At 26.6% G+C, this 26,700-nt stretch overlaps 8 protein-coding genes across 15 annotated transcripts; 4 read left to right on the top strand and 4 right to left on the bottom strand.

The window, feature by feature from the left end:
* Positions 1 to 59: 59 nt before the first annotated feature.
* On the top strand, positions 60 to 1,029 carry LOC124431379 (E3 ubiquitin-protein ligase RNF180-like). The gene is made up of 2 exons (XM_046979231.1): positions 60 to 542; positions 684 to 1,029. Exons 1-2 carry the CDS (start codon positions 354 to 356, stop codon positions 846 to 848), a joined length of 354 nt encoding a protein of 117 aa, XP_046835187.1. The 5' UTR covers positions 60 to 353; the 3' UTR covers positions 849 to 1,029.
* A 2,050-nt stretch (positions 1,030 to 3,079) lies between these two features.
* LOC124431377 (lysM and putative peptidoglycan-binding domain-containing protein 2) lies at positions 3,080 to 4,658 on the bottom strand. The gene is made up of 5 exons (XM_046979229.1): positions 4,398 to 4,658; positions 3,969 to 4,280; positions 3,742 to 3,894; positions 3,482 to 3,606; positions 3,080 to 3,381 (listed from the first exon to the last, which is right to left on the bottom strand). The coding sequence occupies exons 2-5, from the start codon at positions 4,143 to 4,145 to the stop codon at positions 3,150 to 3,152; spliced, it is 687 nt and encodes a 228-aa protein (XP_046835185.1). The 5' UTR covers positions 4,146 to 4,280; positions 4,398 to 4,658; the 3' UTR covers positions 3,080 to 3,149.
* A 40-nt stretch (positions 4,659 to 4,698) lies between these two features.
* LOC124431375 (protein catecholamines up) lies at positions 4,699 to 7,120 on the top strand. 3 transcript variants are annotated; one of them, XM_046979225.1, is made up of 4 exons: positions 4,699 to 4,832; positions 5,663 to 6,706; positions 6,766 to 6,841; positions 6,928 to 7,120. In XM_046979225.1, the coding sequence occupies exons 2-4, from the start codon at positions 5,687 to 5,689 to the stop codon at positions 7,101 to 7,103; spliced, it is 1,272 nt and encodes a 423-aa protein (XP_046835181.1). In that variant the 5' UTR covers positions 4,699 to 4,832; positions 5,663 to 5,686; the 3' UTR covers positions 7,104 to 7,120. The 3 variants fall into 3 exon arrangements, with proteins under 3 accessions (XP_046835181.1, XP_046835183.1, XP_046835180.1); XM_046979227.1 differs by lacking the exon at positions 4,699 to 4,832 and adding an exon at positions 5,099 to 5,345; XM_046979224.1 differs by lacking the exon at positions 4,699 to 4,832 and adding an exon at positions 5,101 to 5,367.
* Positions 7,121 to 7,417: 297 nt separating this feature from the next.
* Positions 7,418 to 8,912, bottom strand: LOC124431376 (DNA repair protein RAD52 homolog). The gene is made up of 6 exons (XM_046979228.1): positions 8,773 to 8,912; positions 8,497 to 8,668; positions 8,252 to 8,400; positions 8,006 to 8,189; positions 7,766 to 7,930; positions 7,418 to 7,671 (listed from the first exon to the last, which is right to left on the bottom strand). The coding sequence occupies exons 1-6, from the start codon at positions 8,812 to 8,814 to the stop codon at positions 7,559 to 7,561; spliced, it is 825 nt and encodes a 274-aa protein (XP_046835184.1). The 5' UTR covers positions 8,815 to 8,912; the 3' UTR covers positions 7,418 to 7,558.
* LOC124431380 lies at positions 8,913 to 9,514 on the top strand. The gene is made up of 2 exons (XM_046979232.1): positions 8,913 to 9,171; positions 9,261 to 9,514. The coding sequence occupies exons 1-2, from the start codon at positions 9,051 to 9,053 to the stop codon at positions 9,476 to 9,478; spliced, it is 339 nt and encodes a 112-aa protein (XP_046835188.1). The 5' UTR covers positions 8,913 to 9,050; the 3' UTR covers positions 9,479 to 9,514.
* A 384-nt stretch (positions 9,515 to 9,898) lies between these two features.
* On the bottom strand, positions 9,899 to 17,192 carry LOC124431304 (transmembrane protein 268). 4 transcript variants are annotated; one of them, XM_046979033.1, is made up of 7 exons: positions 17,054 to 17,192; positions 15,625 to 16,354; positions 15,150 to 15,530; positions 14,888 to 15,052; positions 13,035 to 13,230; positions 10,712 to 10,794; positions 9,899 to 10,410 (listed from the first exon to the last, which is right to left on the bottom strand). In XM_046979033.1, the coding sequence occupies exons 2-6, from the start codon at positions 16,225 to 16,227 to the stop codon at positions 10,751 to 10,753; spliced, it is 1,389 nt and encodes a 462-aa protein (XP_046834989.1). In that variant the 5' UTR covers positions 16,228 to 16,354; positions 17,054 to 17,192; the 3' UTR covers positions 9,899 to 10,410; positions 10,712 to 10,750. The 4 variants fall into 4 exon arrangements, with proteins under 4 accessions (XP_046834989.1, XP_046834991.1, XP_046834988.1 ...); XM_046979035.1 differs by lacking the exon at positions 13,035 to 13,230; XM_046979032.1 differs by lacking the exon at positions 10,712 to 10,794.
* Positions 17,193 to 18,288: 1,096 nt separating this feature from the next.
* Positions 18,289 to 21,359, top strand: LOC124431305 (tetratricopeptide repeat protein 19 homolog, mitochondrial). 2 transcript variants are annotated; one of them, XR_006943961.1, is made up of 5 exons: positions 18,289 to 19,062; positions 19,144 to 19,406; positions 19,474 to 19,781; positions 19,861 to 20,130; positions 20,972 to 21,359. XR_006943961.1 is itself a non-coding variant. In XM_046979036.1 (4 exons), the coding sequence occupies exons 1-4, from the start codon at positions 18,760 to 18,762 to the stop codon at positions 20,052 to 20,054; spliced, it is 1,068 nt and encodes a 355-aa protein (XP_046834992.1). In that variant the 5' UTR covers positions 18,290 to 18,759; the 3' UTR covers positions 20,055 to 20,701. The 2 variants fall into 2 exon arrangements, 1 of the variants encoding a protein (XP_046834992.1); XM_046979036.1 differs by lacking the exon at positions 20,972 to 21,359 and having other exon boundaries at positions 18,290 to 19,062; positions 19,861 to 20,701.
* Positions 21,360 to 21,381: 22 nt separating this feature from the next.
* LOC124431303 (striatin-4) lies at positions 21,382 to 26,194 on the bottom strand. Of its 2 annotated transcripts, none has more exons than XM_046979031.1 (11): positions 25,407 to 26,194; positions 24,577 to 24,680; positions 24,241 to 24,429; positions 23,944 to 24,121; positions 23,543 to 23,704; positions 23,296 to 23,398; positions 23,070 to 23,191; positions 22,683 to 22,861; positions 22,246 to 22,583; positions 21,815 to 22,126; positions 21,382 to 21,724 (listed from the first exon to the last, which is right to left on the bottom strand). In XM_046979031.1, the coding sequence occupies exons 1-11, from the start codon at positions 25,671 to 25,673 to the stop codon at positions 21,555 to 21,557; spliced, it is 2,124 nt and encodes a 707-aa protein (XP_046834987.1). In that variant the 5' UTR covers positions 25,674 to 26,194; the 3' UTR covers positions 21,382 to 21,554. The 2 variants fall into 2 exon arrangements, with proteins under 2 accessions (XP_046834987.1, XP_046834986.1); XM_046979030.1 differs by having other exon boundaries at positions 23,938 to 24,121; positions 25,407 to 26,192.
* Positions 26,195 to 26,700: the final 506 nt, after the last annotated feature.

Consider the following 26,700-nt stretch of genomic DNA (forward strand, 5'->3'; position numbering starts at 1 on the left):
AAATTTAAATCCAATAATATATGAATTATAAGTAAAATTAAAATATTAATATTTACAGTGCAAAGACCTTAATGCTCATTTGTGTTTATAGTAAACTTTATGTCAGTCTTGTCAGTTATCTAATAAAAAATAAAATTTAAACAAATCATATATATATGTATATATACATATGTGTATATATATATATATATATATATATATAGGAAGTCATGTTTATCAGATTGACCACATAACCTTAAAAATAAAAATTTCGTACGAGCTACAATAGATCAATTTATAGATTTTTCAATCCATTATATTCGTGATAGATTTATAAATGTACGAAATATCTTTTGAATTAACAATTCTTTAAAATGATCGAAGTGAAGTGTAGACATTGCCGTAAAAATCTTTTTCAAAATGAAAGTTTTACATTGCTTACATCTCATAATGAAGATAAAAGTAATATTCAACATGCAGGATGTGGTGACAATTTTATTGAACATTTTTTATATATGTCCACGGAAAATTTGCCAACATGGATACAAGAAATAATAGATCAAGTAAAATCAATTTTTCTTATATATTTTTATATAAATTATTATAAAAAGCAATGATTAACAGTAGTTATATATATATATATATATATATATATATATATATATGTCATTTATAAGATTAATAAAGTGTATATATCTTTGTAGACATCCTGGACGAAAGGAAGATTAAATTGTCCATTTTGCAATAATCGATTTGGATCGTTTAATTTGATAATTGATACAAAATGTAATTGTGGCACATGCATAGTACCTCCTATTAGATTAATTCAAAGTAAATTAGATATATTAAATTTGGAAATATCTAAATAAGTAAAGAGTTTTTACAATGAAAGAATGATTACAAAGAAAGGTGACGTTTAAATTAATAGTTGCAATATATGAGAATGAAATATCTTTATTGTATTATTGAAACAATAATGTTTTTTTCTGTAATCTTTGGAAAAATATATGTTTACATCATAGCGAGCAGAATGCATGTAAAAATAGAAAATAAGTTTATCATCATTGTATTTTTTAAATTATTAAATTATTATCTAGAATTCCTTATAATATTTATAAATCGGCATCTTATTATCATCATGCATTTTAAATAATTATATTTTCAACATATCATTTTATCTTTCTTATTTTTATATATTCTGAATAATTTAAGTATTTGCATTAATTACAGATATTACATAATAGGACATTTTCTTAATTATTCTAATCTTTGTTATTGTAGTTATTATTTAATCGTTACATCAAGTGAAGTGATGCATTGCAATTCCCAAACTAACTAAGATAGGAAGATTGTAATATCAGTATTCTATTATCATAGTGTTCCAAAGTTGTATATAACAGAGAAATTATATACTTGCATTTGCAAGTGTATATGTTTTATAGATATGTATATATATATATACATATATATATACACACACAACACTTATCAGCTACACCGTACATAATGAATAAATATATATAACATCTTTGCAGTCCTTAAAATTATAAATTGCTGTTAATGTTATAACTAAAATATTTCTATATGAAAGTGTTACAAATATTACTTTTATATTTTTATCATATAAATCAACAAAAATGTAAATATGATTCTAACTAATTTTATGAAAGAGATTACATATTCAAAGGACATTAAAGAATTGTAGGTCTTTTCTTTTTCTTTTCTTTTCCAAGAATTATTTTTTAAAATCTGTTCCAAATAAAAAAATGTAATTTTTCATCAGAATATATTAATTTAACAAAAAATCATAACAAAAGATATAAGTATATTCTGTTGTCTCTTAAAGCATGTTAATAACAACCATAATGAAATTTAATAATTTTGTATTATTATTCTGCTTTTTGATTAACTGAATTATAATTTTTGGATAAATAACAATTTTGCGATTTATAATTTGTCACATAACAACTTCACTACAATAAAGTACTGACATTTTATAATAGTAATATGTGAACAATTGAAAACTGCCTAATATAGATGAAAATATTCTTGAAAAATGTTTTAGTGGCAAAAATAACAATTTTTATAGTTTTATATAGAATGTAAAAAAAATATTTGTTATTGAAAATAAATGAAAATAAAAATAATTTTTTGTACATAAATTATAAATCAATAAATGCGATAATTGTAACATAATAAGTAACTTACAAAAATTACAATTTGTGCTGCTTAGAGTAACAAAAGATCTAAATCAATAATTTTTCACATAAATTTTCTATAGATTTATAAAATTTAACATAACTTTACATAGAATAATAAAATTGTAACAAATTTAATAGAAGTACATTAAATACTACCAATATATTTGTGTTTAATTCTTGGCAGTATTCTTTTTAGGTATATTTTAACATTATCAAGTAAAATTCAAGTTTATATATAATGCAACATCAAATTACTTAATTTTCAATATTTAAACAATATCATATATAAATAACTGTATAGAGATCAATACTAATAATGTAGAATTCTAATAATATAAGGAGGAAGACTAATATTATAGCACAAAAAATGATTTCACATTAGATATCATTTTACTATATCTTGAAAAATCATTGTAACTACCAATAGCTCCTATTGAAACTATATAGTATATTGTCTTTATTTCGCTGTAAATGTGTTATAGTGTGCCTTTTAATGAGAAATCCAATATTTTATGCAATGTCAATTGCTACTCGTCTGTTGGTACACATTACAATGTATGTAACAAGATGTAGTATTTATTTACATACTTTAAGAGAATAACAACAGAATTATTGTATAATGTGTACAAATATATATCAAAGGCACATATGGTCCATACTAAGAATTCAAAGTATTTGGTCGAACAAAGCTGATTGACTTATAGTCTTCAAAATTACTTGTAACCAAATATAAAAAAAATAATCTAATGATGTCCTTCATATGTAATTAATATCAATAATTTCTATCAGATGAGATGGATTAAGTGTCAAAAAAACACGAAAGACACAATAAAGATATTAATTTTAGAATAACTTATGTTAAATAAAGAAATGTTTTGTACACATTGATACCTAGAGTGCTCTTTTCAGCAAGGTCTTTAATAACATCTGCTGAATTGTAAAATATTATACATGAATAAGATTTAGATGCTACAATTGGAACATTTCATCCTGTTGCTGTTGAAGTCTTTGTAATGATGTTTTTACTTTTCTTCCCTGGGTCATAACTACAGCAGTTGGAAAATTTTGCATATCACTAGAGGATGACAGCCTTAATTCTGATGAATGGGCTGATATATGTGTATTTGAAGGAAGTGAATCTTTAAACTTATTAGATGTTCTTCGTTGTTGCACATAAGTATCATTACCTTCATTACAGAATCTAAAACATAACAACCATTTAAATACACATTTAAGATACAGATATATAAAGTATTTCAATGATAAAAAGCAACTTTTATATTACTATCATATCAACTTACTCACTACTTCCTTGAGCACGTTTAATTTCTTTTTTAACATTAGCTATACAAGTATCCATTTTTGCTAAAAAGTCATCAGCTGAACTTTCATCATCTAATGGCGATATTACGGATGGACTAGATACCTGTAAATTAATATAGTTTTAGTTAAATTATATATACAAGTTAGAAATAATATAACAAAGAGTTCTTAAATATTATATATACAAATACATAGGTAGGTACACTTATATTAAATCATAATTATAAAATTTACTTACATTTTGAGTAGAATTACACTCTGAATCATTGTACACAGCACATTCAACAGACGAAGCTAATGGGCTGTCTGTGCTTACAGGTATAAGGAGATATTCTCGTAAAAATAAACTATCTGATGCCCACAGTCGATTAACTCTTCTTATTTGTTCTGTCTATAAGTAGTAAAGAATTGAATGAATTCATATTCACAACAATATTAATCAACATAAAACTTGGAAATACATACTGTAACGCCATACTTCAACGCAATTCCTTGAAGTGTATCCGTAGACACAACAATATGTTTTATTAAGCTCTCTGCTCTCATCATATGTTTAGCTGTACTTCCATACTTTCTTAATGTTTTCCCTGTATCAGCAATGCACCTCCGTTCCTCCATTTCTTTAGAGCCATTCCATTCCATTGTAAACTCTTTGAGTGAATGTATTAAACAATGAAGCAGACATAGTACTTCTTAGTATAATTGTAGGCGAAAAAATTTAGATCAGGTATCATAATGGCATAACCTATCTGGGTCATTGGTAAGTATATAGTGCATCTGTTTTAAACATTACATGAAATAAATAATCACTAACAATAATTGAACATAAGATGATATTTAATTTCTAAATACTACTTAAGATAATCATAAATTATCTTAAATTTTTATACGTACTTGTATAACAAGCAAAAGGATGTAAAAGCAAATTTTATTATTGCATTCTTGATCGCACGTGATTTGTCATGAGAATATGTACTTAGTATACTTTATTCGAACAAATATTACGACACATTCACTTTACACTGCACGTCTATTTAGTTTCACTTTCTTTCTTTGCTGAATTTTAGTCAATGGAATCAAGTAACATGCGCAAGGGTCACTAATCGTGACCTTTTTATTTTTGATTAGCTTCTACGAATTAAATTACTTATACGTAGATCCAATACACTAACAAATAGTTATCTATTATTTTCAGATGATTTACAGTTTTGAAGTTTTACGAAAGTCACGACGATTTCTACTTTATCTGTAGAGTTATACGTGTTTGTCTCTAAGAAGTAACTTATTTAGCCAATCGCAGACGAAGATCATTTTCAATTATAACAAAAGGTATATATATATTCTTTTCAATATTTATATATCTCTTGAAACTTATTCTTCTTTCTTTAAGTGTTCAGATGTTTTTTGAATGTTCTTTTTTTATGTATCTTTAGAATATTAAAGGCTACTTTGATTAAGTTCGATTAACATTTTTAATCAACAATTAACTCGACTAGCAGTGTGGCTAACAGTAAAACTTTTAGCTATATGTTGTTCTTAACCTATATTTTCGTGATATCGATAATCATTTAAAAGTTTTCTACATAATATAGAAATGCATATATGTATTCTCTTAGCTTATTTTAATTAATATTCTATTTGTTCTATATTGTGAATACTATTTTGAAATAGTTATTGATATCATGAAAATATAGGTTAAGAAAGATATATAGTTAAAAATTTTACTGTTTGCTACACTGCTGATCGAGTTATCATACACAGACAATATGTATCGATTAAGTCGCAAATCAAGTTCGAAATTGAACGAATGTGTGAATGAAGCTTAATATTTCAACTTGAAATGTACTTTGATTTCTACAAGATTGTAAGATAAATAATATTCGTTAATTGTAATATAAAAAAAATATAATGATATGGAAAAAAAGGAAGCAAGATATTATGGAATAAGTCATGATAAGAATATATTTGCCGGGCTTTTTTTTGCTTCTTCTACTTTGTTTTTAACACTATCTTGCTACTTGGTTGTTATTGGGTTTCCTTATGTCAATTTCTATTCGATGATGCCACGTTAAAGAAAGGACATGAACGTTTTGAGTATCTACGTCTACGAATGTTAAAATTAAATTTCATTGTAAAATCAAGTAAATTGCATTTTGTAGAAATCGAGCTGAGTTGGCATAACAATGATGGCGACGATTGATAGGCGGCAACAACAATCGGAAAGAAAAAAGTGGATTTATAGAATATTAACTGCGGTATTTCTATTGCTTGTGTTTTTAAATTTACCGGCTATATGCCAAACACATGGATACGATGAATCACCCAGTTTTAAATATTCGAAAGAAGCCAATGAAGAATATTTGCAAAATCAGCACTCTGTGAAACATGATCACCATAAACATCAATCCAAGCAGGAACATATGCATACATATGGACAACAACAGGATGATCAATATCATCATCAAGAATCATCTCTTCCTACTAATGAACATAATAAGATAACGTTAAAAGCTATGGGTTCTACTTTGCTCATTTCTATAGCTCCTTTTTTTATATTACTTTTTGTACCATTAGATAATACTAAGGAACGCGAACCATTATTAAAAATACTTTTGAGCTTTGCATCAGGCGGTCTGCTCGGAGATGCTTTCCTTCATCTTATTCCTCATGCATTAGTTCCTCATTCACATGAATCTTCGCATTCTCATTCTCATGACCATTTTCATGATCACAAACATGAGGAATCTGATCAGAAACATGAGGAATCTGATCACAAACATGATATGTCTGTCGGTTTATGCGTTTTATTAGGAATTATTGTATTTTTAATTGTTGAGAAAGCTGTACGTATGATAAAAGGTAATCATGGACATTCTCATACTCTTAATGTCACTGAAAAAGAATCTGATAAGAAAAAAGCTGTTTCTACGACAAAGAAGACTAAAGACAAGTCACTTGTTAATAATAAATCTACATCCGTTGAAAAGGATTCAGAGCCCATGAATGATATAAAAATTGCAGGCTACCTCAATTTAGTTGCAGATTTTTTACATAATTTTACTGACGGCCTAGCTATAGGAGCCAGCTATTTAGCAGGAAACACTATTGGCTATGTAACAACATTTACTATTTTATTACATGAAGTACCTCATGAAATAGGTGACTTTGCCATTTTGGTACAAAGTGGTTGTAGTAAGAAAAAGGTATGCATATGTGAAAACTATTCCTTATGTATGTATATTTATAAGAATTTTTATTGCAGGCTATGTTACTGCAGTTAACTACTGCGATAGGTGCTTTGTTAGGGACTTATGTGTCCTTATTAGTAGAAGGAATGGGTAAATTATAAAATCTTCCCCTCAAAAAAAATAATCCATGTTCATGTGATACTTCACTCGTGATATTAATAATATTAACATTTTAGGAGATCTTGCAACAATGTGGATTCTTCCATTCACAGCTGGAGGATTTATCTATATTGCTACTGTCTCTGTGATACCAGAATTATTAATTGACACTAAGTTTTGGCAATCCGTTAAAGAAATTATTGCACTTCTATTTGGAGTATATATGATGGTACTTATAACAGAATATGAATAGAGATATATTTTACATAATGTGGCCTTTTTAATAATACATTTCTTTATTATTATTGTTATTATATATTTTGTAATAATCCATAAATTAACAAAAACGTGACATAAAATTGTGTTATCATGAAATTTATGATTTATTAGCAATAATGCCGATTCTATAAATCTAATTTTATAAAAAAAATTATATATCAAATTGTACATTATACATTCTATTATCCTGACTAACCAATGTTTTAGTGAAATTATGATATTTATAGATTACCATATAAATCAAGAAATTTTTATACAGTACCTTAACAATATCTAATAGGTCCAATACTTTAATATAATTGTACTTAATATATATAAGGTTTAATTTTGTGTTAAGCTTATTTTTAGATAAAGTTCAATCTATTTATTACCTTTAGAGATGAAAAAATGATGAAATCCAGTTGTATTCTAAATTTAATAGTATTCTTTTTATAAATTATTACTTTTCTTTAATTCCTTTTCTTTCATCAGTCTTCTATATTCCATTTGTTTCTCCATTTGTTTTCTCTTCCTCTCTTGACGAATTATTTCTTCTATAGATACTATAATAATTACATTAAATATGAAAATAAAAAAAAAAGTTTATTATTTGTAACATAAGAAAAGTAATATCATTTATTTTATCTTTATTCTTACATTTTTTATTGTTCATATCCTCTTGATCTGTAAAAATATTTGGTTTTGAAGTTAACTGATTTTTCATACAATTTACATTATTACTTGAAGGTATGTTATTGACGTTTGTCTTGGAAACTTCTGGTTCTTGGCACAATACATTACTTGTATTTTCAAGTACTGCCTCTAAATAAATTTAAGCAATATAATATATTTTCCTAAAATAGAAGTTTTTCAAAAGGTGAATAAATGATTGATTACCTTCTTTTTCTTTTTCTTTTTCTTTTTCTTTTGTTTCATTTATATCATGGTTTACTGGAGGAGACAACTTGTTTTTAGGAAGAGTAAGAGAATTAGAAAGTTCCTTCGCAAGTTCCTCAGCTTCTGTCTTTATTTTACCACCAAAACTACATAAGACTTTAACTAATGCATCATTGTAAGAAGCCTAAAAATATAATACAAGCAGTATGAAATGTATTATATTTACATATGTACATTTCTACTTACAAGTCTAGCACAATGTATAGCTTCACCTTTCACTGATCCTTTCTTAACACTATATCCCATATCTTCACGAAAAATTCCTGAATGTAATTGTACTTTTACTAATGTACAGCATCCAACAACATAAATATCCCAGGCAGAGTCAACAAAATCTGTAAATAATATAGAATAAATATTTTAATTTTGTTCTTCTATTTAATAAATTTCATTGAAAACAAGAATTATAGATATATTATTCCAATAAATACCTAATGTTTGATTAGTAATAGAATAACTCCACTTTTCTTCTCCAAATATTTGATTTGCCAATGACAATAATGCATTGTTTACACGTATTATTTTTTTTTGTTGTACAACTAATGGTAAACTTTCTTTCGTTTGATATTGTTCTATGGTTTTATGATTTTGTTTTGTATTTGGCTGAAAATAAATAAAAATTTTGAATATATTAATTTCTTCAAAATTAATTTAACACTCCTACTGACATATCAATATTTAATAATAAATATACAATAACTACTTACAATTTTAATGCATGATGGATAATCATTTATATTTGTTGACATTTTTTTGTTATGGAATAATATTTCAGATATTTCAAAATACAATGTTTTTTTGCTTAGATGGTAAAGAAGAAAAAGTTGTATTTAGCGCGCCTCGCGGCAGTGAAGAGACTTGACGTTTGTATGATTTGTCATGAAAGGTTAGGTTAGAATTCCCTAAATTTTTACAGTGTTTACGTTTTTATCTATATTTTCTTACAAATTCAATTTATTAACGTGATATTTAATATAAAATTAATATGTTTGGAAATAAGAAACATAATTTACCACCTAGACCTAATTTTCCGAATCCTGAGCATATGTTAGAAGATCTTTCCAACGCATCGGCGGATGATGTTGCATTTAAAGTAGTGAATAAAGGTATTATTAAATAAAAATTAGCAAAATTATTTTTGAAAGTATGTTTTTTTATTAAGTTTAAATAAATATTAAGATAAACAAAATTTCAGATGAAATCCAAACAGAAAATTTATATATTTTGTCTAATGACGATAATTCCGAGGACATTTACAAAAAAGTAAAAATTTATTTGAACGTTAAAGAACAATTGAAACAATTGGGAACAATTTTAAAAAGAGAACAAGAACAATTACAAATGGATAACGAAGAAATAAGGGCACTTGCAGATAGCATCAGAAAACAGGCACAAGCTGCTCTTATAACGTGATATGTATCTTCTATTAATAAAATAATTTATAGACTGCAAGTATATTTTAGTATCTATATCAAATGTAAACTAATTATTTAATTAAAAATTATTTTTATTAGAGCATCAAATTATATAAGCCATAATTTATTGTATACAGAAAAGTAAAATCTTTTACTTATGAATAAGATCCGTAAAATATTGTGTATTTTATAATTCTACATGTGAATGTAAATACATTTCGCTACTAAATATTGTGCGATTATTGTAAATAAGGCACTATTTGTTCTTTTAATATATATAAAAAACAATGATACGTAGTAGTAATTAATTAAAATTTTAAATATTATTTGTATTCGTTTCGAATAGTCATAAATTATAAAACTTAATTTATATTATTTTTTATCATAGTAAACAATTTTTATAGAGCTATCGATTGTATTAGATAACATTTTATTTTGGAATTTTTATTTTTCTGTTATTGTATGTATAATAAATATTTATATACTTTTTCATATATCTTCAGAATTTTTGTAAAATAATTTTCATTGTGTTTTATAGATTTGTATCTCTTGCAATTCTTGGTTATTAAATGCGACACTTCAATATGTATCCTTGTGATATTATAAACTGCTAATAGTACTATCATTTTCCTATATTGAAATATGAAAATTTATTTTAAAGTGCTTTTGATCAATGTCCTCCTTATTGTCTTTCTACTAAATCATTGAATATATTCATTTTATAAATATTTTCAAATTGTGTTCTTATTAAATATCATGATAATTCTGTTAGGTGCTTATACCTTACTTAGGTATATCAATTGGAATGTATATATAAAAATGGAATAATTAGCATAAAAAGTGATAAAAAAAATCAGTGAGTTGGTAATACATCAAATCGAACCATAGGATCATTGAGATAAGCACACCATGTGAAACCAGGTGGATATCCTGAAAAAGTCATGCATACTTTGTATTAGTTTGATACACTGTATATAATATCATGTAAGTTATATTAAATGTTCAAATGAATTAAACATTAATAAACTATTATTTGTTACTAATATTAATAGAGTTATCAAAAGGTCTATTAAGATTTGCTTTATTTATTTTAAAGCTAAAAAGAAAAAGTTAAAAACATTCATAAAGTTACTGCATAAACTATTACTTAAGATTATTTAATGTAACTGATAATTTTGTATGTAATATATATACAAGTAATTAGCACAAAAAATACATATATAATACTTACGTAATACCATACATTTAATAGTTTTTATAAAGTTTTGATTCAATGACGAGATATAGCAGGAAGTTCCACCACCTTTTGTCCAGCTGCATGCGGTAATTAATTATATGTTAATTACATAATAAGATTGTTTTTTTTCTTTTTAGAAAAATTAATTCAGTAAGCAAAAACAAATATAAACAAACATGTTTAAAGAGCAATAAAATAGCATAGATAAATATTAGTCATATAAAAGATGTAGGCTGTGTTAAAAATGAAATTTAGCACTTATTTAAACATTCAATATAATAATATATTTTTTTTCTATATAGGAATACAATAGCATAGAAGAAGAAATACACACGCGTATATTTTTCAAGTATAAAACACGCGCACGCAAAATGTTATAAATATATAATGTTTCCAATTAAGAAATGATCTTTTGCTCTTACGTAACAAAATATTTATTTTTTGTGCTTTCTCATATATGGCGTAGTTGAAAATACATACCCACATATGTATATGTGCGTTTTCAATTTTAAGTACTTAAACCTCAGAGAAATATATATATGTATATTTCTTCATGATTTAAACAAACGATTTGTTCTCAAAGAAAGACATTCATGTTACGTTGTGCCATTATAATTAATAATAAAAATCAATTACTCAACTGTGAGCATCGTATATATATATAAGGATACGATGAATTATGCAATAGAACAAACTATATATATGCTATTTTTTATTTTTAGAGATGTAGAAAAACATAGAAATAAAAGAAATATATAAAAATATGCATCTTTCTTCTATCCATGCCTGATGGTAACATATGTGTAGCTTGACTCGGTTGCAATGCTCATCGTACGTACACACGAAGGTCGCACGCACGCACGCACAGACACAAATAACAATTTTTATAACAATGTGTAAAAATGATTTATATATATCCTATTGTATAAAAATTAAACAATTCTGTTTAAAATTCAATTTTATGAAATTCAATATAGATATTATCTATAAGTGTTTTATAGATTTTCTCATATGTATAATTATGATCTTATATTAATCAATAATTTTCACTTTTAGGACGGAAACAATAAACATCAATTTTAATCTTTGTTTATATATTGAAATATACTTAAGTAAACTTTATAATTTTAATCTACTATTCTCATACTTCATATCGATATAGATAAAACTTAATGTTCTTAAGCTATTCGGGAATGATTTGGCTATAATTTTCCCTTAAAAAGAACATGAGTTTACTTAATCATTATAGATATTTTATATTACAATATTCTCTTTTATTTTTCGTTAAATAATTCAATTTAACGTAAATAATGTGCTTGTATATTTATGAAATTCTAAATCAATTTAACTTTTTGATTTCAATATTGTAACAAAGAGTAATTAAAAGTATATATTAAAGAAAATTAAAATAAAACAATTTTTTTTTAATTAAAAATAGCGAATGAATACTATTATATATATATATATATTTAAAAATAATAAGGTAAAATCAAATTAAAATTCTGCATGAAAATCAGTCTTAGACAAAACGTAAAATATCTCTTTATATAAAATTCTTGTAACTTCTTAAATATTTACCATCATTGAATGATCAATATGTTATTTTCATAATAAACATTAAAATATATGTGTTAACATATACTTATACAATATATTAATATGGCAAATACTATAATGGCTTATAATTTTTGCTAATATATGTATGAAACAACAAATTATATGTAATGAATACATATATATTTGTAGTAAGAGACAAGAGCAAGTACATTATCAATAAGTAAATAAAACATTTTTGTTCAATAAATAACAGGAAACTAATTTAATAACTACAAAAAAGACAATTTTCTTTTCATGTAAGTAACAAAATTTAAAAAAAATATCAAATCTAAATAATATTTTAGTATATTGATCTTTTATGTGAGTAAATGATATAAAAATATTTTAATTTTTAATATATTTTGCTTTATGTGTTATTGAACACATTATAGCCATTAAGAATTCAAGCATATAATCCTTAATGATTATTAATAATAAATGGCAATTATATATCGTACTATATTATTCTATGATGATAAATTTATCATGTGATATGAGATATCTTATTATTATTAATAAGAAAAATATATAGCGAAAGTAATATAGATTGGATTATAACTGATAGAGAAATAACACTTTGAAAGATCAATTTAATGCACTTGATAAAATATAGCTTTAAGTATTTTTCTTCAGGTGCATTATGACATTTTTAATATCTATTGCGGTGATTACCTAAAATTAAGATCTGGTATAAAAAAAAACCTTGATAACGTTAACTTGCCTCTAGGTTTGTATTTTAGATGATCCTCAATGAATTGACAAGGACAACGGGCGGAGACGCAGTGACGTGGTGGTACAGAAAGGCCTGTGATGCTTCTATTACGATCCTGTGAGTCTATAACCAAATCAAGTCTGCGACGCACAAAGTGACGTGCCCATCGAGAAGCATACCTCAGCAACAGCAACTCCGCCCGTTCCTGCCAACACATACTATCATCAATCAGTATTCAGATCGGCATTTGATTTATTGACATAATAATCTTCAGTTTATATCCTAAAAAGTACTTTTTTTCAAACATGGTAGAGTTATACTTCTTTGTATAAAGTGTAAAACAATATAGGGGAAAACAAAAAATGCCATTTAATATAAATTAATTTTCATATTGCAACATGAAAATATAAAATGAAAAATAAGTATTCATTCGCTATTTTATAACTCAAATATTTTAAATCATTTATCTTTTTTCCGAAAAAAAAAAAAGAAAAAGAAAATGATGAAAAAAGTCTTATTTGATTAATTAATTAATAATTTTTATAGAATAAAATGTATATCAACAACTTAATTTGTTAATTTGTTAAAAGAGTTAGTATACTTATATACTATATAAGTACTATGTAAAATTATACGGAATATTCGTACCATTTTATTTATTAAGTTCTTATTTTCTTCCAAATTTATAATCTTGGAAGTTATATCATACTAATTGTATTCACTTTTACTTGATTTTAACGTTTTCTTAATTAAAAATGTATTACCATTACCAAAATATATATTATATTAGTTATTATTAATTATTTATGGATTGTTTTAAGGTAACACGAATTGCATTGTTCATTGTTTGTATACAAATAGCATATTATACCTCAAATGTAATCGTGTAAGTATAATTACTTTTTATGACAATATTTCTTCATTCTCCATATAGAAATAGTAAAACTGTTATGTTTGTAAAAAATATCAAATCCTAACTGCTATAGTTGTCTACAAGACATAAATCTAGATACTTAAGAATGATTTAAATACTAAAAAAATTATTTAAAAATAAACTACCTGCATAATATCTGTTTTATATGTTATGATACTATTTTACTGCACATGTACAGAGGTCGTAAGAGTTATTATTTTGATATCATCGTCAATACAAATGAAGAGCTAAATAAAAACAAAACGTAGATTTTATAAAAAATCTATGATAAAGTAATGTATAATTCAGAATAATGAATGAAATTCTTACTTGTAATATAAATTAAAAAATGTCTTTGTAATGCAGGTAAACATATATGTATATATGTGTGCACGTATGTATATATATATATATATATATATATATATATATATATATATATATATATACGTGCACACGCTCTACTGTGCATTTAACTTTATAATTTTATAAATTCTTATAATAACTATTGTGCATAAGTACATGTGCATAAGTTTATTATCCTCATATGCCCCTATCCCTTAAAAAACTACTCCATCTAGGACAAAAATCTCTGCCCTGTATACGTGGCTTGTTACGCAACCATTCTTCAACATATTGACATGGACACAAAGCAGATGCAATATGACGTGGGGAAGAAGGATTTCCATCTTCATCGACCGTCCAATCCAGACGTCGACGTAAATAATCCTTTGCCCAACGTTGCACGTAACGGCATAATACTTGTTCACTTTTACCCTAGTATTTTATTTTAATTTATAGTACTACACATATAATATTGAAAACTATTAAATCAATATTTGTGTGTGAAGAAATTAACTCATCAAATTTATATTTTAACTCTATCATAGTTTAATAATTATTTTTGAAATTCAAGAGTATTTATAAAATAAGAAAATGTATAATTTACCTGTTTCCGGGAAATTCGAGTTGTTGTACTGCCTTGTATTACAATATCACTATCATCAATATCCATTCGTTGCTGTAATTCTCTTTTACGCTGTGCATCATTTTCGTTACTTCTAATTGTCCTTCCTTCACATTCTTCACGTTCTATCACCTCTTGGAGTTTTTTCTAATAAAATTATTTTTGTATTACTGCTAGCAAATATATATATATATAAACATGTCTATAACAGTTATTACTTATAATAATAATGAAAGACACTTACTATGCAGTCTGTAGTATCAAAATATATGAAACAGAGATTAACTTTATGGCAGGATATTTTTCCTCTGTCATCCAATCCAAGTAATATCTTATGTCGTAATAAATGCTTATTAACTTGTGCCATACATTTTTCCAGATTATGATTCAATTTTATTTTAATAAACATGCAAAAAAATATTGCAGCTGCATTCAGGACTAACCACATGACGCCAAGCCCAAACAATGTAAGGCCAGTTACTCCAGAAAAGAGCAAACCAAGCAATACGACAAATGCAGTAAATATCCAAAGGACAAGTATTCTTTTATAGCATACATTATACATATTGAAACGTACATCGTTTACAAGCAATTCCATTATATGCACATAGTCCTCGACAGTAAGCTGCAGTATATATGTGTACATATATATCAATTTGTTTTTCAATATTTTTTATCGTATAACAGTAATTTAAAAAAGAAGTTACTATAATATTTACCGTTAATCCTTGTGCCATTAATTCCTCTGGAACTAATTCTGGTCTAAATTTAGCTGGAGTTATCCAAGGCCATCTGGTATTAACTGGTAAAAGTGTAACAATAGTATCACCATTTGCAAATCCTTGTCTAATGTTTCCAATGGGTGTACTTATAACATTACTAGGATTATTCCTGCCATTAGATACATCTCGCAAATCCACTGTTTTTAAAGAAGCACTTTTTGGATCTGTAGTTTTAATATCGGACGGAACATTAAGATCTGTACTCTCAGAGACAATGGATCGACTTAATCCTGATCTATCTAAATTAATTTGGACGGATTCTGTTGCTATCACAGCACCACTATATTCATTATTTGTTTTATTTATCACTTCTAAATTTTCAACCGTTTTTCCAATCTTATCAACATTTATTGTAACAGATTCTGGCTTTATCACTGCTGGAGTATTTTTTTGCACTTTATTTACATATTTTGATTCATCTTTAGACACTGTTTCGCATGGTTCTACCTCTTCTTCAAATTGGACCCAGTTTTTTGTTTTGGAAGTGATATCAGAAGGACTGGCTTCTGATACATGATCAGTTGTATCTTGGGAACTCATGTTTATAATAAAAGTAATTGGATTTAATTAAAATAATACTTGTGTCATCCAACTTTTTATTTATCTTATTTTTAGAATTATTAGTATATTTCCCAGGTTTTTGATAATATAGAACTCTTCTTCTAATCTGTAAGTAGACAATTAAAGAATGAGATAATATCATAAAATTTTTGATAAATAATGGACAATAAAAACATAGTTTTCATCTTTCAACGTCAACTTGATAAATCTTAACGCAAATAAGCTAATGATTAATAGGTAAATAAAAAATCGTTAAATAACGTACGTTTTATCAAAAAATTATTTTACTACGCAATAATACGTGACTGGATAATAAACGCTAAAGAATAAAACGAGCCTTAATACATTGTTAAAATATATTCGTCATTATACAAATAAAAAAAAAAAAAAATGGAGGGAAAAAATTTTTAAATATTAAAAAAAAAAGCAAACAAACAAACATGAAGAAAAAAAGCACTAATTTAAAGCTAGTACAAATTGACATATGTTCATAAAACGAACATTTAAAAAAAAATTAACGACCATAATGATTATTTCTAAATTATAAAACTAATGATATATTAGGCATATATGTATATACATATTATTGACATTCAAATGATAAAAATAAAATATGAACCGAAATGAAAGAAAACTGGTGCACTTTTCGAGACATTTGTGTGTTTGCCTATATGGAAATTCCTTCTACACTTTTTTTTTTCTTTCTTTCTATTTATACAAATCCTTGGTAATACTAATTCTACATTTGATTTTACTTCGAATAATATTACAATTGTGAATTATAGGATTATTTTTTGAAACGTACCTGCTGCGATACAACCTGTCTCATGACCGCGAGGTGAAAAAGTACGTAATGTACGACATCAAGGTATATGACATGGAGGATGAGGTGAGGCTAGGGAGGGGAATAAATAAAGGACACAATACGTAAGCATACGGCCCCACGCTCCCCACTCCATCCCTTCACAGTCATGTTTCCAATGATATGCATATCTTTCTTTTTCACTCTTTCTTTCTCTCTCTCTCTCTCTCTTTTTTCCTTCTCTGTTTCTCTCTCTCTCTCTCCCATTTTCCTCTATACAATTATTCTCCCATCAAACTAGACAACGACAATCAATTGTAATGCATACTAAATTACTTCTTTCCGACAGTATTCTTATAATATCTATCCTTTTTCTTTTTTATTATTCTTTTTGTTTAACTTCATGTTCTCATTCTTACATTATTTTTTTTATTTATATACAAATATAACGACAACGAAGGGTTTTAAATTATTTCAACGATATTTACATTCTTCAGATTAATCTTCATTCAAAAAAAAAATCTTGAACAGATCAATCCAATACAGTAATAATGATATTGCAATCGATCTAAGATAAGATTCTTTTCTATTGGTTAATTGATTATTATACAATTTTAAGTCTATTAATAAGAATATGATAACGATATGCATATATATGTATATTAATAACGATTTATTATTATTATTATTATTTTGATAAAAAAGAAATTTACGCCGATAAAAGATTCTTCTTTTTTGATAAGAACGATGTAAATATTATACGTTCTACTAAATTAAATTGCATAATCTTATTTATCTTGTTTGATTGTGTGATTCATAAAAAAAATTTTTGTAAATCGAAATTTAGATCAAATTTGCATATTTTTTTTTTATATAACCTAAAAATTATCTATTCTTATAAATATAAATCGAAATGTAGTATTTGACAATAGTTGATTACCTTTAATCGATTAACATTTATTTTAGAATAAAATGATAAAAGAGTAAGAAATCTTTTACGCATAATAGTCATATAAAATTAATTAAAATAATAAACTAATAAAATATATTAATTTCTAAATATATATATGTATATATATATATATGTTTGTATACGTGTACTTGTTTATGTTTATATAATCTATTAACAAAATTTATTTATTGATTTATTAAATTATAAATGAAGCAAGAAAATTCTATTTGTCCAATCTGAAATAAAGTATGTCCAAATAAACCAATAACGTGAGAGTAAATACATTCATACACGCATGCGCAATACCTGTTGATCCGAATGTATACTGTATTATAATAACTGATAAGTACAATAATTATACGTCTTCGATTTCAAGTCAGTCAAATGATTCCTTAATAATTTACAATATTCTAAATGTTTTATCTTAATTTATTAAATTTCATACAATACAATTACTATTTACATGTGTAATAAAATATTTTGTAGTAAATTAAAGACACAATTATAGAAGAATAATATAAATAATATTATTGCATAATTCATTAATTATAAAAAGTCATTAAATTTGCTAATGACATTATTTTATTATTACTAATGATTTACGAATGTCGATATCATACTAATATTTATACAAATGGTTATTTAATAATAATAAAGAAAGCTGGTTGTTATTGATTATGACAAACGAAAATTACTTTTGAAATGTAAACAGATCTTATATAATTGCAATAATGAAATAGTTTGTGTAAATGTTACAATGGCAATATATTATAGACAAATGATTCTTAATGCGTCGCGCCTGGTGGGAAAACATATAAAATTAAATAATAATTTAAGAACTAATATACCAATATTTACTTATAGTCTTCCTATTAAAAATTTCAAATATTTATATGAATCAAGGAATAGAAGTTATAATAACAATAATAAGAATGTTAACATAACTCATTATTATTTTTTTTTAAGTAGTCTACTTTTTAGTTTTTTTAAAGTTAATGAAGAAGATGAAGAAATTTCAGAACTTATTATGATAATTAAACGCTCAATATTATCAATGCAGGTTAAATATAATAAAATAATGTATTGATACATATAACATCATCATATTATACTTTTAATAATATTTTTATTTTTCGTGTAGAGAAATGAATTTAAAAAAGCAGAACAAATGTTACATATTGCTTTGAGACAAGCTCAGGCTTTACAAAATCAGAATGCTATTACTTACATTTATGATTTGATGGCTAATGTTGCATTTGAGACTAAACAATTGAAAAAAGCGGAAACTCTATTTTTGTTGGTTTTGGAAAGATTATTATCCAATGGCGTGACACAAGATGATTTGAAAGTCATACATATTAGTTTAAAGTTAGCAAATATATATGAACAAACAGGAGATATAGAGTAAGCATGTTCTTTTGATTTGACTAACATTTGAAAAATATTCAATTTTGTTACGAAATTTTTACAGAAAAGCTGAGACTGGTTATGAATTCTGTTTGAAAAATGTACAAATTCATCTAGATAATAATCCTGAGGATGAAAATATATTAATATTATTGGCTATGACTTATGATTGGTATGCACAAATGCTTTTTTCTCAAGGAAAATATACAAATGCTCGTGAATACTTTGAACAATCTTATAACTTGTGTATTAAAGTAAATGGTACAGAGCACGAGCAAACAGTGAATTTACTTAATTATTTAGGGACTGTAAGTTGCAAAATGGAAGAATATGATAAAGCAATTGAATATCTAACTACTGCTATACAAATAGGTAAATTATTGAACATATGAGCATGTGTAGGTTTACTTATTTTAATTAAAGAAATATAATATTAATTTAATTCTTCTAGGGAAATCATTACCAGATATGGTTCATTTAGGTTCAGTTCATATTAATTTAGGAGATGTCTATTTAAAAAAAGGTTTATATTCTGAAGCAAAGAAAGCTTGCAATGAAGGTCGAAAAATAGCTAAAAATAGAGAGGATGAGAAATCTCTAGTAGAAGCTAATAAATGTCTTGACGATATAAAGAAATTAATGTGATTATAATTAATATTATTTTTAAAGAAATCAATGTTATATTATAAAAGTTATATAACATTTGCACAAGGACAACGATGTAAATAATGAAAAATAGAAACAATTATTATGTTTATCCAAGAGAACTTTAATTCTATTAGTGTTAGATTAAATGTTCTATTCTATCTTTGTAACTATAATATTTATTAGACTTACTTTTAATCATTATATAATATAATCTAAAATGTGTGTGAAAGAAAGTAACGTTTGAATATCTTAATTATTCCACAATCAGAAAAATACAACAAAAGTTAAAGTAAAATATTTTTCTACTTTACAATTTTAATTTCTATAATTTGCATATATTTAAATACAATATGTCGCAAAGAAATTCTGTTAATTTCTCGTATAATATTTAAAAATATCTATATCTAATTAAATATTTGAGGTACAATTTTTAATCTAACAATTCTACAAATTTGTCAATATTACTTAATCTATCAATGTAGTTGAATAATATATAAAAGTACCTGAATACGCTTCGTACAATTAATTCTTCATTCTGTTTATTGCATGCAACTCGGGAGATACATAATTTATTTGTAAGGATTGCAAATGATAAAATGACGGAATGAAAAATTTCAATAAAAAATGTTAATTATAATACGTTACACAGAGGTCTATTTTTAAATACAATATATTACAGAGAAACACACAATTATAATTTATTGTTATTAATATTATATCTATCATATTATAGTTATCTTAAAAGTATGTCTATTATTATTATTATTATTATTATTATTATTATTATTATTATTATTATTATTATCAGTATCATATTAATATTATTATTACTATTATTATTAATATTATTTATTATTTATTATTTTTTATTATTATTATTATTATTATTATTATTATTATTATTGTTTCTGTAGTTGTTAACATATGCTGACCTTAATGAATTGAATATGTAAGGTAGCACAAAAAATATGTAACGGGAGATTAATGTTGCTGCATTTTTATAAGAACAGCTTCATCAATTATTATATTAATCTCCAGTACCTGTGCAACAGTAACTGTGATATCGGTAATAAATAGTTAACATAGGGATAAATATTACGCTACCGCGGCAGTGTGCTTCCTGGATTTTGGGTAAGGGGCTTTTATCCTCTAATTATCAGGACTATATCAACTAATATTCTACAGATAGACCCCTTTCCACTAACCCAAATTGTTGTATTATCTACTTACTGAAAATCGTATCAATAAGCAGCATGTATATGTAAAATTATTGTTTTAGATAAAAGGTGGTGACATGTTGAATTTATTTTATAACACGACAGCCTACGTTTTGACTTCAGTTTTTTCTTTTTTTTTCTCTCTTTTAAACAGGTGTTTCAATGGTAAAGTGATAAATGCTACAACAAAATTGAACGTGTAATACATACGAGCAAAACTATCTAAAATAATGAGTACAAAAATTGCTCAGTAGTAGAAATGTATATCTTGATTTACACTTCAAACAAATACTTTAGCAAGAGCATCAGCTCCTGCACTTGCGATAAATGGTCTTGATGGGTGGAACGCAACATCTAAAATACTTTCATCAAATTTCTTCCGATGCGCAGTTATTTCTTGAACACAAGTCTTATTATCCATGTTCCACAATCTTATACTGCAATCATGACCTAAAAAAAAAAAAAAGAAATAATAATATTTACGTATCCAAAATATTATTGTGTTTTTACATTAGAAAACAATGGAAGTTAGCAACTTACTTCCTGAAAGTAAATAAAGACCATGAGGATCCACAGCAAGACTAGTAACAGCATCTAGATGTGCAACCATAGCATGAGCAAGAGTTGCAGAACGATGATCATAAAATCGAATATGTCGATCTTCGTGTGCTGCTACAACTAGTGGTAAAGTTGGATGAGCCACAACACGATTTACACCTTTTGTTTCATTGGCTTCTAGTCGAGCTATAACAGCATCAGTCTCAGAATCAAACAACACGCATGCTCCTTCATATGCCACGACTAATTTGTGCGGTTCGTCTCGTATAAAATCAACAGATGTTGGTATCCCATCTATAAATAATTAAAATTATGAATATATTGAAACCATCTAGAAAAATAAAGTGTAGGTAATATATTATTAACATATTTGTAAATATATAATATATTATTAACATATTTAAATTACGGACCTTGTTCAGAGGTATAAGTGTTAAGAAGTGGTACTTTGCTTTGAGGACTCCAGAGTTTCACTGTTCCATCAGCACTGATAGATAATAACTGTGAACGAGGCTGATACATACTTAAGCCCCAGATAGCATCCGTATGCCCAGTTAAAGTTTGGCTAAGGACACTTGGATCGTACGAATCATATGGATCTATATTTGCAGATGGAAGTGTCCAACAATGAATCATACCATCTAAACCACCACTATAGCAACGACTTCCAGTGCTATCCATAGCTAAACAAAGAACAGGACCTGTATGGGATCTGAAGGTATATAATGGCTCTACGTCTAGTGAAGCTGACCTAAAAATAAATAGAAAAATTATCATTCTGTAATATTCTTTTAAAAATGTATTTACAATTTATTTACATTATGATTTAGTTAATATATATTTAACATACTTTTTGGCTGGTACAGTTTTGTGTAAATTCCACAGCTTTAATGTATGGTCATCACTTGCGGTTATAAGGACAGGATCTGTAGGATGGAAGACGAGTGCTCTAACAGCATCAAAGTGAGAGCGCAATGTATACTTTGCATTCCATGTCTTTCGAAATGTTTCTTTTGTAGTTGTTACCATCTGCATGTAAAAAAGATTATAATAGTAACATAACTAATTAAATTATTCTATTATTACATAATCTAATTGATCACATTAAAATATGTGAACTTACATATGAGTCCTTCCTCTATAACTTTTGATAATTCAAATATCTTACTTATGCAATAAATGTAACAATTTCAAAAGTTCATGTGAAAAAACAAGTAATTTAAATGTTATAACTTACATCGTATGATACTTCTGCTTCATTGTTTACACACAACTGCTCTAACTCTCCCAATTCCAAGGTAGAATCGCCTTCTTCAGTGGGACGCCTTGGATCTGTTTGCAAACCTCTAGGTAATGCGTCTATATATATAGAATAAAATAGCAAAAATAAATTAAGATCTTTTAATTAGCCTTTTTCGTTTGACAAAAAAAAAAAAATTATAATAAATTTTAATAGTACTAACTCCAGCCTGGTGGTGGCGATTCTTCAGTTTGAGTAAGTAAATTTAGTTGATTTAATACTTCTTCTGCTTCAGCATCTACATCTTCTGTTATAACAAATGATGCCTGAAAATGCAAAAAATTGTATATAATACCAATCTATAATCTTTTATAAAAGTAAAATATTTGCTACAAAAAAATACTAAATTAGAAAAAAAAAAAAATAAAATAAATAAATAAAAATAAAAAATAATAATAATTTGATATTACCTTATTTGACTTAGATTCTATATTTGTGTCATACATTTCATCTTCTACATCTCCTTCACCTTCTTCCATATCCATATCTGTTTGTGGTAAAAATTCAAAACTTGCCATAACAGCTGCTTCTGTATCTAATATCATTGCTTCTGCTATTGAAGAGGGTTGTTGCTGTAATTTCGAAAGGGAAATCAATTATGTTTAATATTAACTGCAAGACATGTAAAAATAAATGTCTGTAAACTTGCCAGAATTTAAAGAAAAGTTTGTGTAGAAGAACGCGTCTAACAAAAACTTTTATTTTAAGAATATACTGTAGTAAATATTAACTTGATGTACAACGATACCTGATGGAATAATAATTTAGGACAACAGTGTGAGTTAACACATATAATGCTATTTACCTCTACCTTTTTTCCTGGAGTTCTTCGCGTATTATTTTTTGCTTTAACAGATGACTCATTTCCATTTAGAGCTGGTGTATTCATATCATCAGAGTCCGTATTATTATTTAAACCAAGAAGAGATCGTACTCTGTTTGATCTTACATCTATTATCGTGTCAGTATAACCAATTTCTTGTAAATATCTGTAATATAATTGATTTATAATATTTAATCAAAATTGTACTATGCTTATCATATTAGGAATATAACATTTGTTTTGTTTGATATTTATATACTTATCAATGTAGAAAATTGTACTTACTGCCTCAATAATTGACGACCCTGTTTCCAGCTAATGTTGCTAACAGACGTAAATGGTGCTTCTCCATCTCCACCTCCACCGCCACCTCCTTCCGTACTAGTGCAAGTACTACCCTCTTCGTATAGAGGTGGCTTGACATCTCCTTGGATGACCAAATCAGTTCCATATTTTAATTTGTGATACCTTGCTCTAAATATATAACATTATTTTATATTAGTATTAAAATAAACAAAAGTATATTGATTTCATTCATATGGAAAATACTATCGAAACTTACATAAAAAGGTAGATTTAAAAAAATCTTTTATTTAACATAGTTTAATTTGATTAACTTACCGCTCCTGCTTTAATGCATATTCCAACATTTTTATTCTCCTTACTAGGTCATTTTTCAAATTTTCCTGTCCTTTTCTTTCACCTTGTAAAAAAGCTATCCTAGCCTATAAAAAAATATTAATTGAATAAGCATGTTATTATTGTTGATAAAATACATAATATCTTTTGTTTCATCTCAAATAATCAACAATAACACTTGTGTGTTAATTATTCTTATCTATCAAGTAACTTTTTATAGTTATTTTTATACTACTTTGATATAAACTTTTAAAGCTTCAAAGACTCTTACTCCCTTTCCAGCCCCCTATTATTTCTTTTCTATATATCCCTTTCTGTCTCTGTCTCTGTCTCTCTCTCTCTCTTTCTCTATCTATCTTTCTATGTTTCTATCTTCCTTTATCTCTGCTCATTAAAATCTTTCTTAATCTTTCTAATATCTCATTAAGCCCAAGTTTATGAGTCTCACGTGCGGTACATATGAGAATAAATGAAAATTAAAAACACAAACTCTACAAATATTGATAAATATTATTTCATTCCAAGATTTGTACATCATTACAAAGTTTTTTACTTCCTTAAGTATAAAGAGATAACAAAAATATTACAGAAAAAATTTGTTAAAAAAATTTCACTTTCCAAGAAAATAGAAAAAAAAGAATATATCAAAATTATAAAAAAATTCGAAAAGAGTAATACTATAGCGGATCTTTGTGTACTATACTTCTTTATGTCCTGTCATATGACATGTGAAGTAATACTAAATTCGTAATAGTATAGTAAATAGTATGTGAATGACAATTTCTCATTGAAATAAATCAAGAAACGTTTACCTGAAACTCAGCTCTGTCAAGTTCCCACTGTGATCTTTCGAGTTCAAAACGAGCCCATTCGTGTTGAATGAAATGCAGAATACCAGGCATGGAGTATTGTGGTCTCTGATCTTTGGCATCACCATTACTGCCATTGTCATTGCCTTGATGCTTATTATTAGTGAGCGAAACGTTAGCACTACCAGATAATTGACCGTTGTGATTTTGCGACGCAGAACTGGAGTTCTCCTCCATCGTGGAACCACAAAACTGGCTGGGTACCTTCATTTCATGAAACGGCAGCCATTACAGCATCTCCTCTTTCCTCTAGAGCCCAAAGAGTGCTCTTCGGTCGGATAATATGTTTCGATCGAGTTTGAGAATAAGAAGTAATTATTACGCATGCGGCGGTGAAGGCAGCAGCCGATGTGCGGCCAAATTATAGCGATCTCTCTCTCTTTCCTCTCCCTCTCTCTGTCTCTCTCTCAATCTGTCTCTCTCTCTCTCTCTCTTTCTCTCTATCTCTTCTTCTTATACTTCTAATACTTCTCTACTCTTCTATTCTTTCTTCTTTTGTTTTATTCACGTTCACGAATAAAACATTGCGCACTTTGTCGTTTGACGATTTAATCGTATCGACATTGGTAATAGTTATTTTTCAAGGTACGCTCTTCTATTTATCTATTTGTGTATTTCCGTGTTGATGAGCCGCGCGGTTTTCACCGTGAGAGATCCGTGTATGCACATCACTTGGAAAACATGGGTGCGTACTCTCTTTCTCTCTCTCTCTTTCTCTCGACGAGAAGAATGATCACAAGTGACATGCAGCTAAGCTTTCAGCCAATCACCGATTCAAATGAATTACATGAGAAAGGATGTTCTGATTGGTTCAAAGATTTCACGAACGTGCCATTGACCAACCAATTGAAATATATGTTCAATACTTCACGTCGTTTGCCTTGATCGTAAAGAAAGATAAATATATATATATATATATATATATATATATATATATATATATGTATATTGAAAACTAGAGGAAGAGAGATAGAACGAAGAGAAGCATAACGAGGATGAAAATTTCCGAAGTATTCGGAAGTTAATGAAGTTCGCGGGTGCAACAGTGCGCGCGCATGCGCACGTCGCGCTCTATTTGTTATCGCGCGTTATCATTTACATTCACCGCCAATTTTAACATACACATACATATATACATACATATATACATACACACGCGCGTGCGTGTTACGAGTAAGTTACTAAACAAATAAGTTTATCATTATTTGATTATTAAACGCGAAAATACTGTTTAATA

Source organism: Vespa crabro, chromosome 21 (assembly GCF_910589235.1).
Source record: "Vespa crabro chromosome 21, iyVesCrab1.2, whole genome shotgun sequence".
Taxonomy (NCBI): Eukaryota; Metazoa; Arthropoda; class Insecta; order Hymenoptera; family Vespidae; genus Vespa; species Vespa crabro.

What these genes read in the sequence shown, in the direction of transcription:
- LOC124431379 (XM_046979231.1), top strand. Translation starts at nt 354, where the DNA reads ATGATCGAAGTGAAGTGTAGACATTGCCGTAAAAATCTTTTTCAAAAT. An exon ending in TACAAGAAATAATAGATCAA is followed by an intron (nt 543 to 683) that starts GTAAAATCAATT and finishes ATATCTTTGTAG; the next exon opens with ACATCCTGGACGAAAGGAAG.
- LOC124431377 (XM_046979229.1), bottom strand. Translation starts at nt 4,145, where the DNA reads ATGGAATGGAATGGCTCTAAAGAAATGGAGGAACGGAGGTGCATTGCT. An exon ending in CGTTGAAGTATGGCGTTACA is followed by an intron (nt 3,895 to 3,968) that starts GTATGTATTTCC and finishes TACTACTTATAG; the next exon opens with ACAGAACAAATAAGAAGAGT. An exon ending in AGTGTAATTCTACTCAAAAT is followed by an intron (nt 3,607 to 3,741) that starts GTAAGTAAATTT and finishes ATTAATTTACAG; the next exon opens with GTATCTAGTCCATCCGTAAT.
- LOC124431375 (XM_046979225.1), top strand. Translation starts at nt 5,687, where the DNA reads ATGATGGCGACGATTGATAGGCGGCAACAACAATCGGAAAGAAAAAAG. An exon ending in GTGGTTGTAGTAAGAAAAAG is followed by an intron (nt 6,707 to 6,765) that starts GTATGCATATGT and finishes TTTTTATTGCAG; the next exon opens with GCTATGTTACTGCAGTTAAC. An exon ending in CTTATTAGTAGAAGGAATGG is followed by an intron (nt 6,842 to 6,927) that starts GTAAATTATAAA and finishes TTAACATTTTAG; the next exon opens with GAGATCTTGCAACAATGTGG.
- LOC124431376 (XM_046979228.1), bottom strand. Translation starts at nt 8,814, where the DNA reads ATGTCAACAAATATAAATGATTATCCATCATGCATTAAAATT. An exon ending in ATCCATCATGCATTAAAATT is followed by an intron (nt 8,669 to 8,772) that starts GTAAGTAGTTAT and finishes ATTTATTTTCAG; the next exon opens with CCAAATACAAAACAAAATCA. An exon ending in TATTACTAATCAAACATTAG is followed by an intron (nt 8,401 to 8,496) that starts GTATTTATTGGA and finishes TATTATTTACAG; the next exon opens with ATTTTGTTGACTCTGCCTGG.
- LOC124431380 (XM_046979232.1), top strand. Translation starts at nt 9,051, where the DNA reads ATGTTTGGAAATAAGAAACATAATTTACCACCTAGACCTAATTTTCCG. An exon ending in ATTTAAAGTAGTGAATAAAG is followed by an intron (nt 9,172 to 9,260) that starts GTATTATTAAAT and finishes ACAAAATTTCAG; the next exon opens with ATGAAATCCAAACAGAAAAT.
- LOC124431304 (XM_046979032.1), bottom strand. Translation starts at nt 16,227, where the DNA reads ATGAGTTCCCAAGATACAACTGATCATGTATCAGAAGCCAGTCCTTCT. An exon ending in TTGATACTACAGACTGCATA is followed by an intron (nt 15,053 to 15,149) that starts GTAAGTGTCTTT and finishes TAATTTTATTAG; the next exon opens with AAAAAACTCCAAGAGGTGAT. An exon ending in TCTAAAATACAAACCTAGAG is followed by an intron (nt 10,411 to 13,034) that starts GCAAGTTAACGT and finishes TGACTTTTTCAG; the next exon opens with GATATCCACCTGGTTTCACA.
- LOC124431305 (XM_046979036.1), top strand. Translation starts at nt 18,760, where the DNA reads ATGGCAATATATTATAGACAAATGATTCTTAATGCGTCGCGCCTGGTG. An exon ending in GCTCAATATTATCAATGCAG is followed by an intron (nt 19,063 to 19,143) that starts GTTAAATATAAT and finishes TTTTTCGTGTAG; the next exon opens with AGAAATGAATTTAAAAAAGC. An exon ending in AACTACTGCTATACAAATAG is followed by an intron (nt 19,782 to 19,860) that starts GTAAATTATTGA and finishes TAATTCTTCTAG; the next exon opens with GGAAATCATTACCAGATATG.
- LOC124431303 (XM_046979030.1), bottom strand. Translation starts at nt 25,673, where the DNA reads ATGAAGGTACCCAGCCAGTTTTGTGGTTCCACGATGGAGGAGAACTCC. An exon ending in TTGACAGAGCTGAGTTTCAG is followed by an intron (nt 24,681 to 25,406) that starts GTAAACGTTTCT and finishes ATTTTTTTATAG; the next exon opens with GCTAGGATAGCTTTTTTACA. An exon ending in AAGCAGAAGTATCATACGAT is followed by an intron (nt 22,862 to 23,069) that starts GTAAGTTATAAC and finishes TTTTACATGCAG; the next exon opens with ATGGTAACAACTACAAAAGA.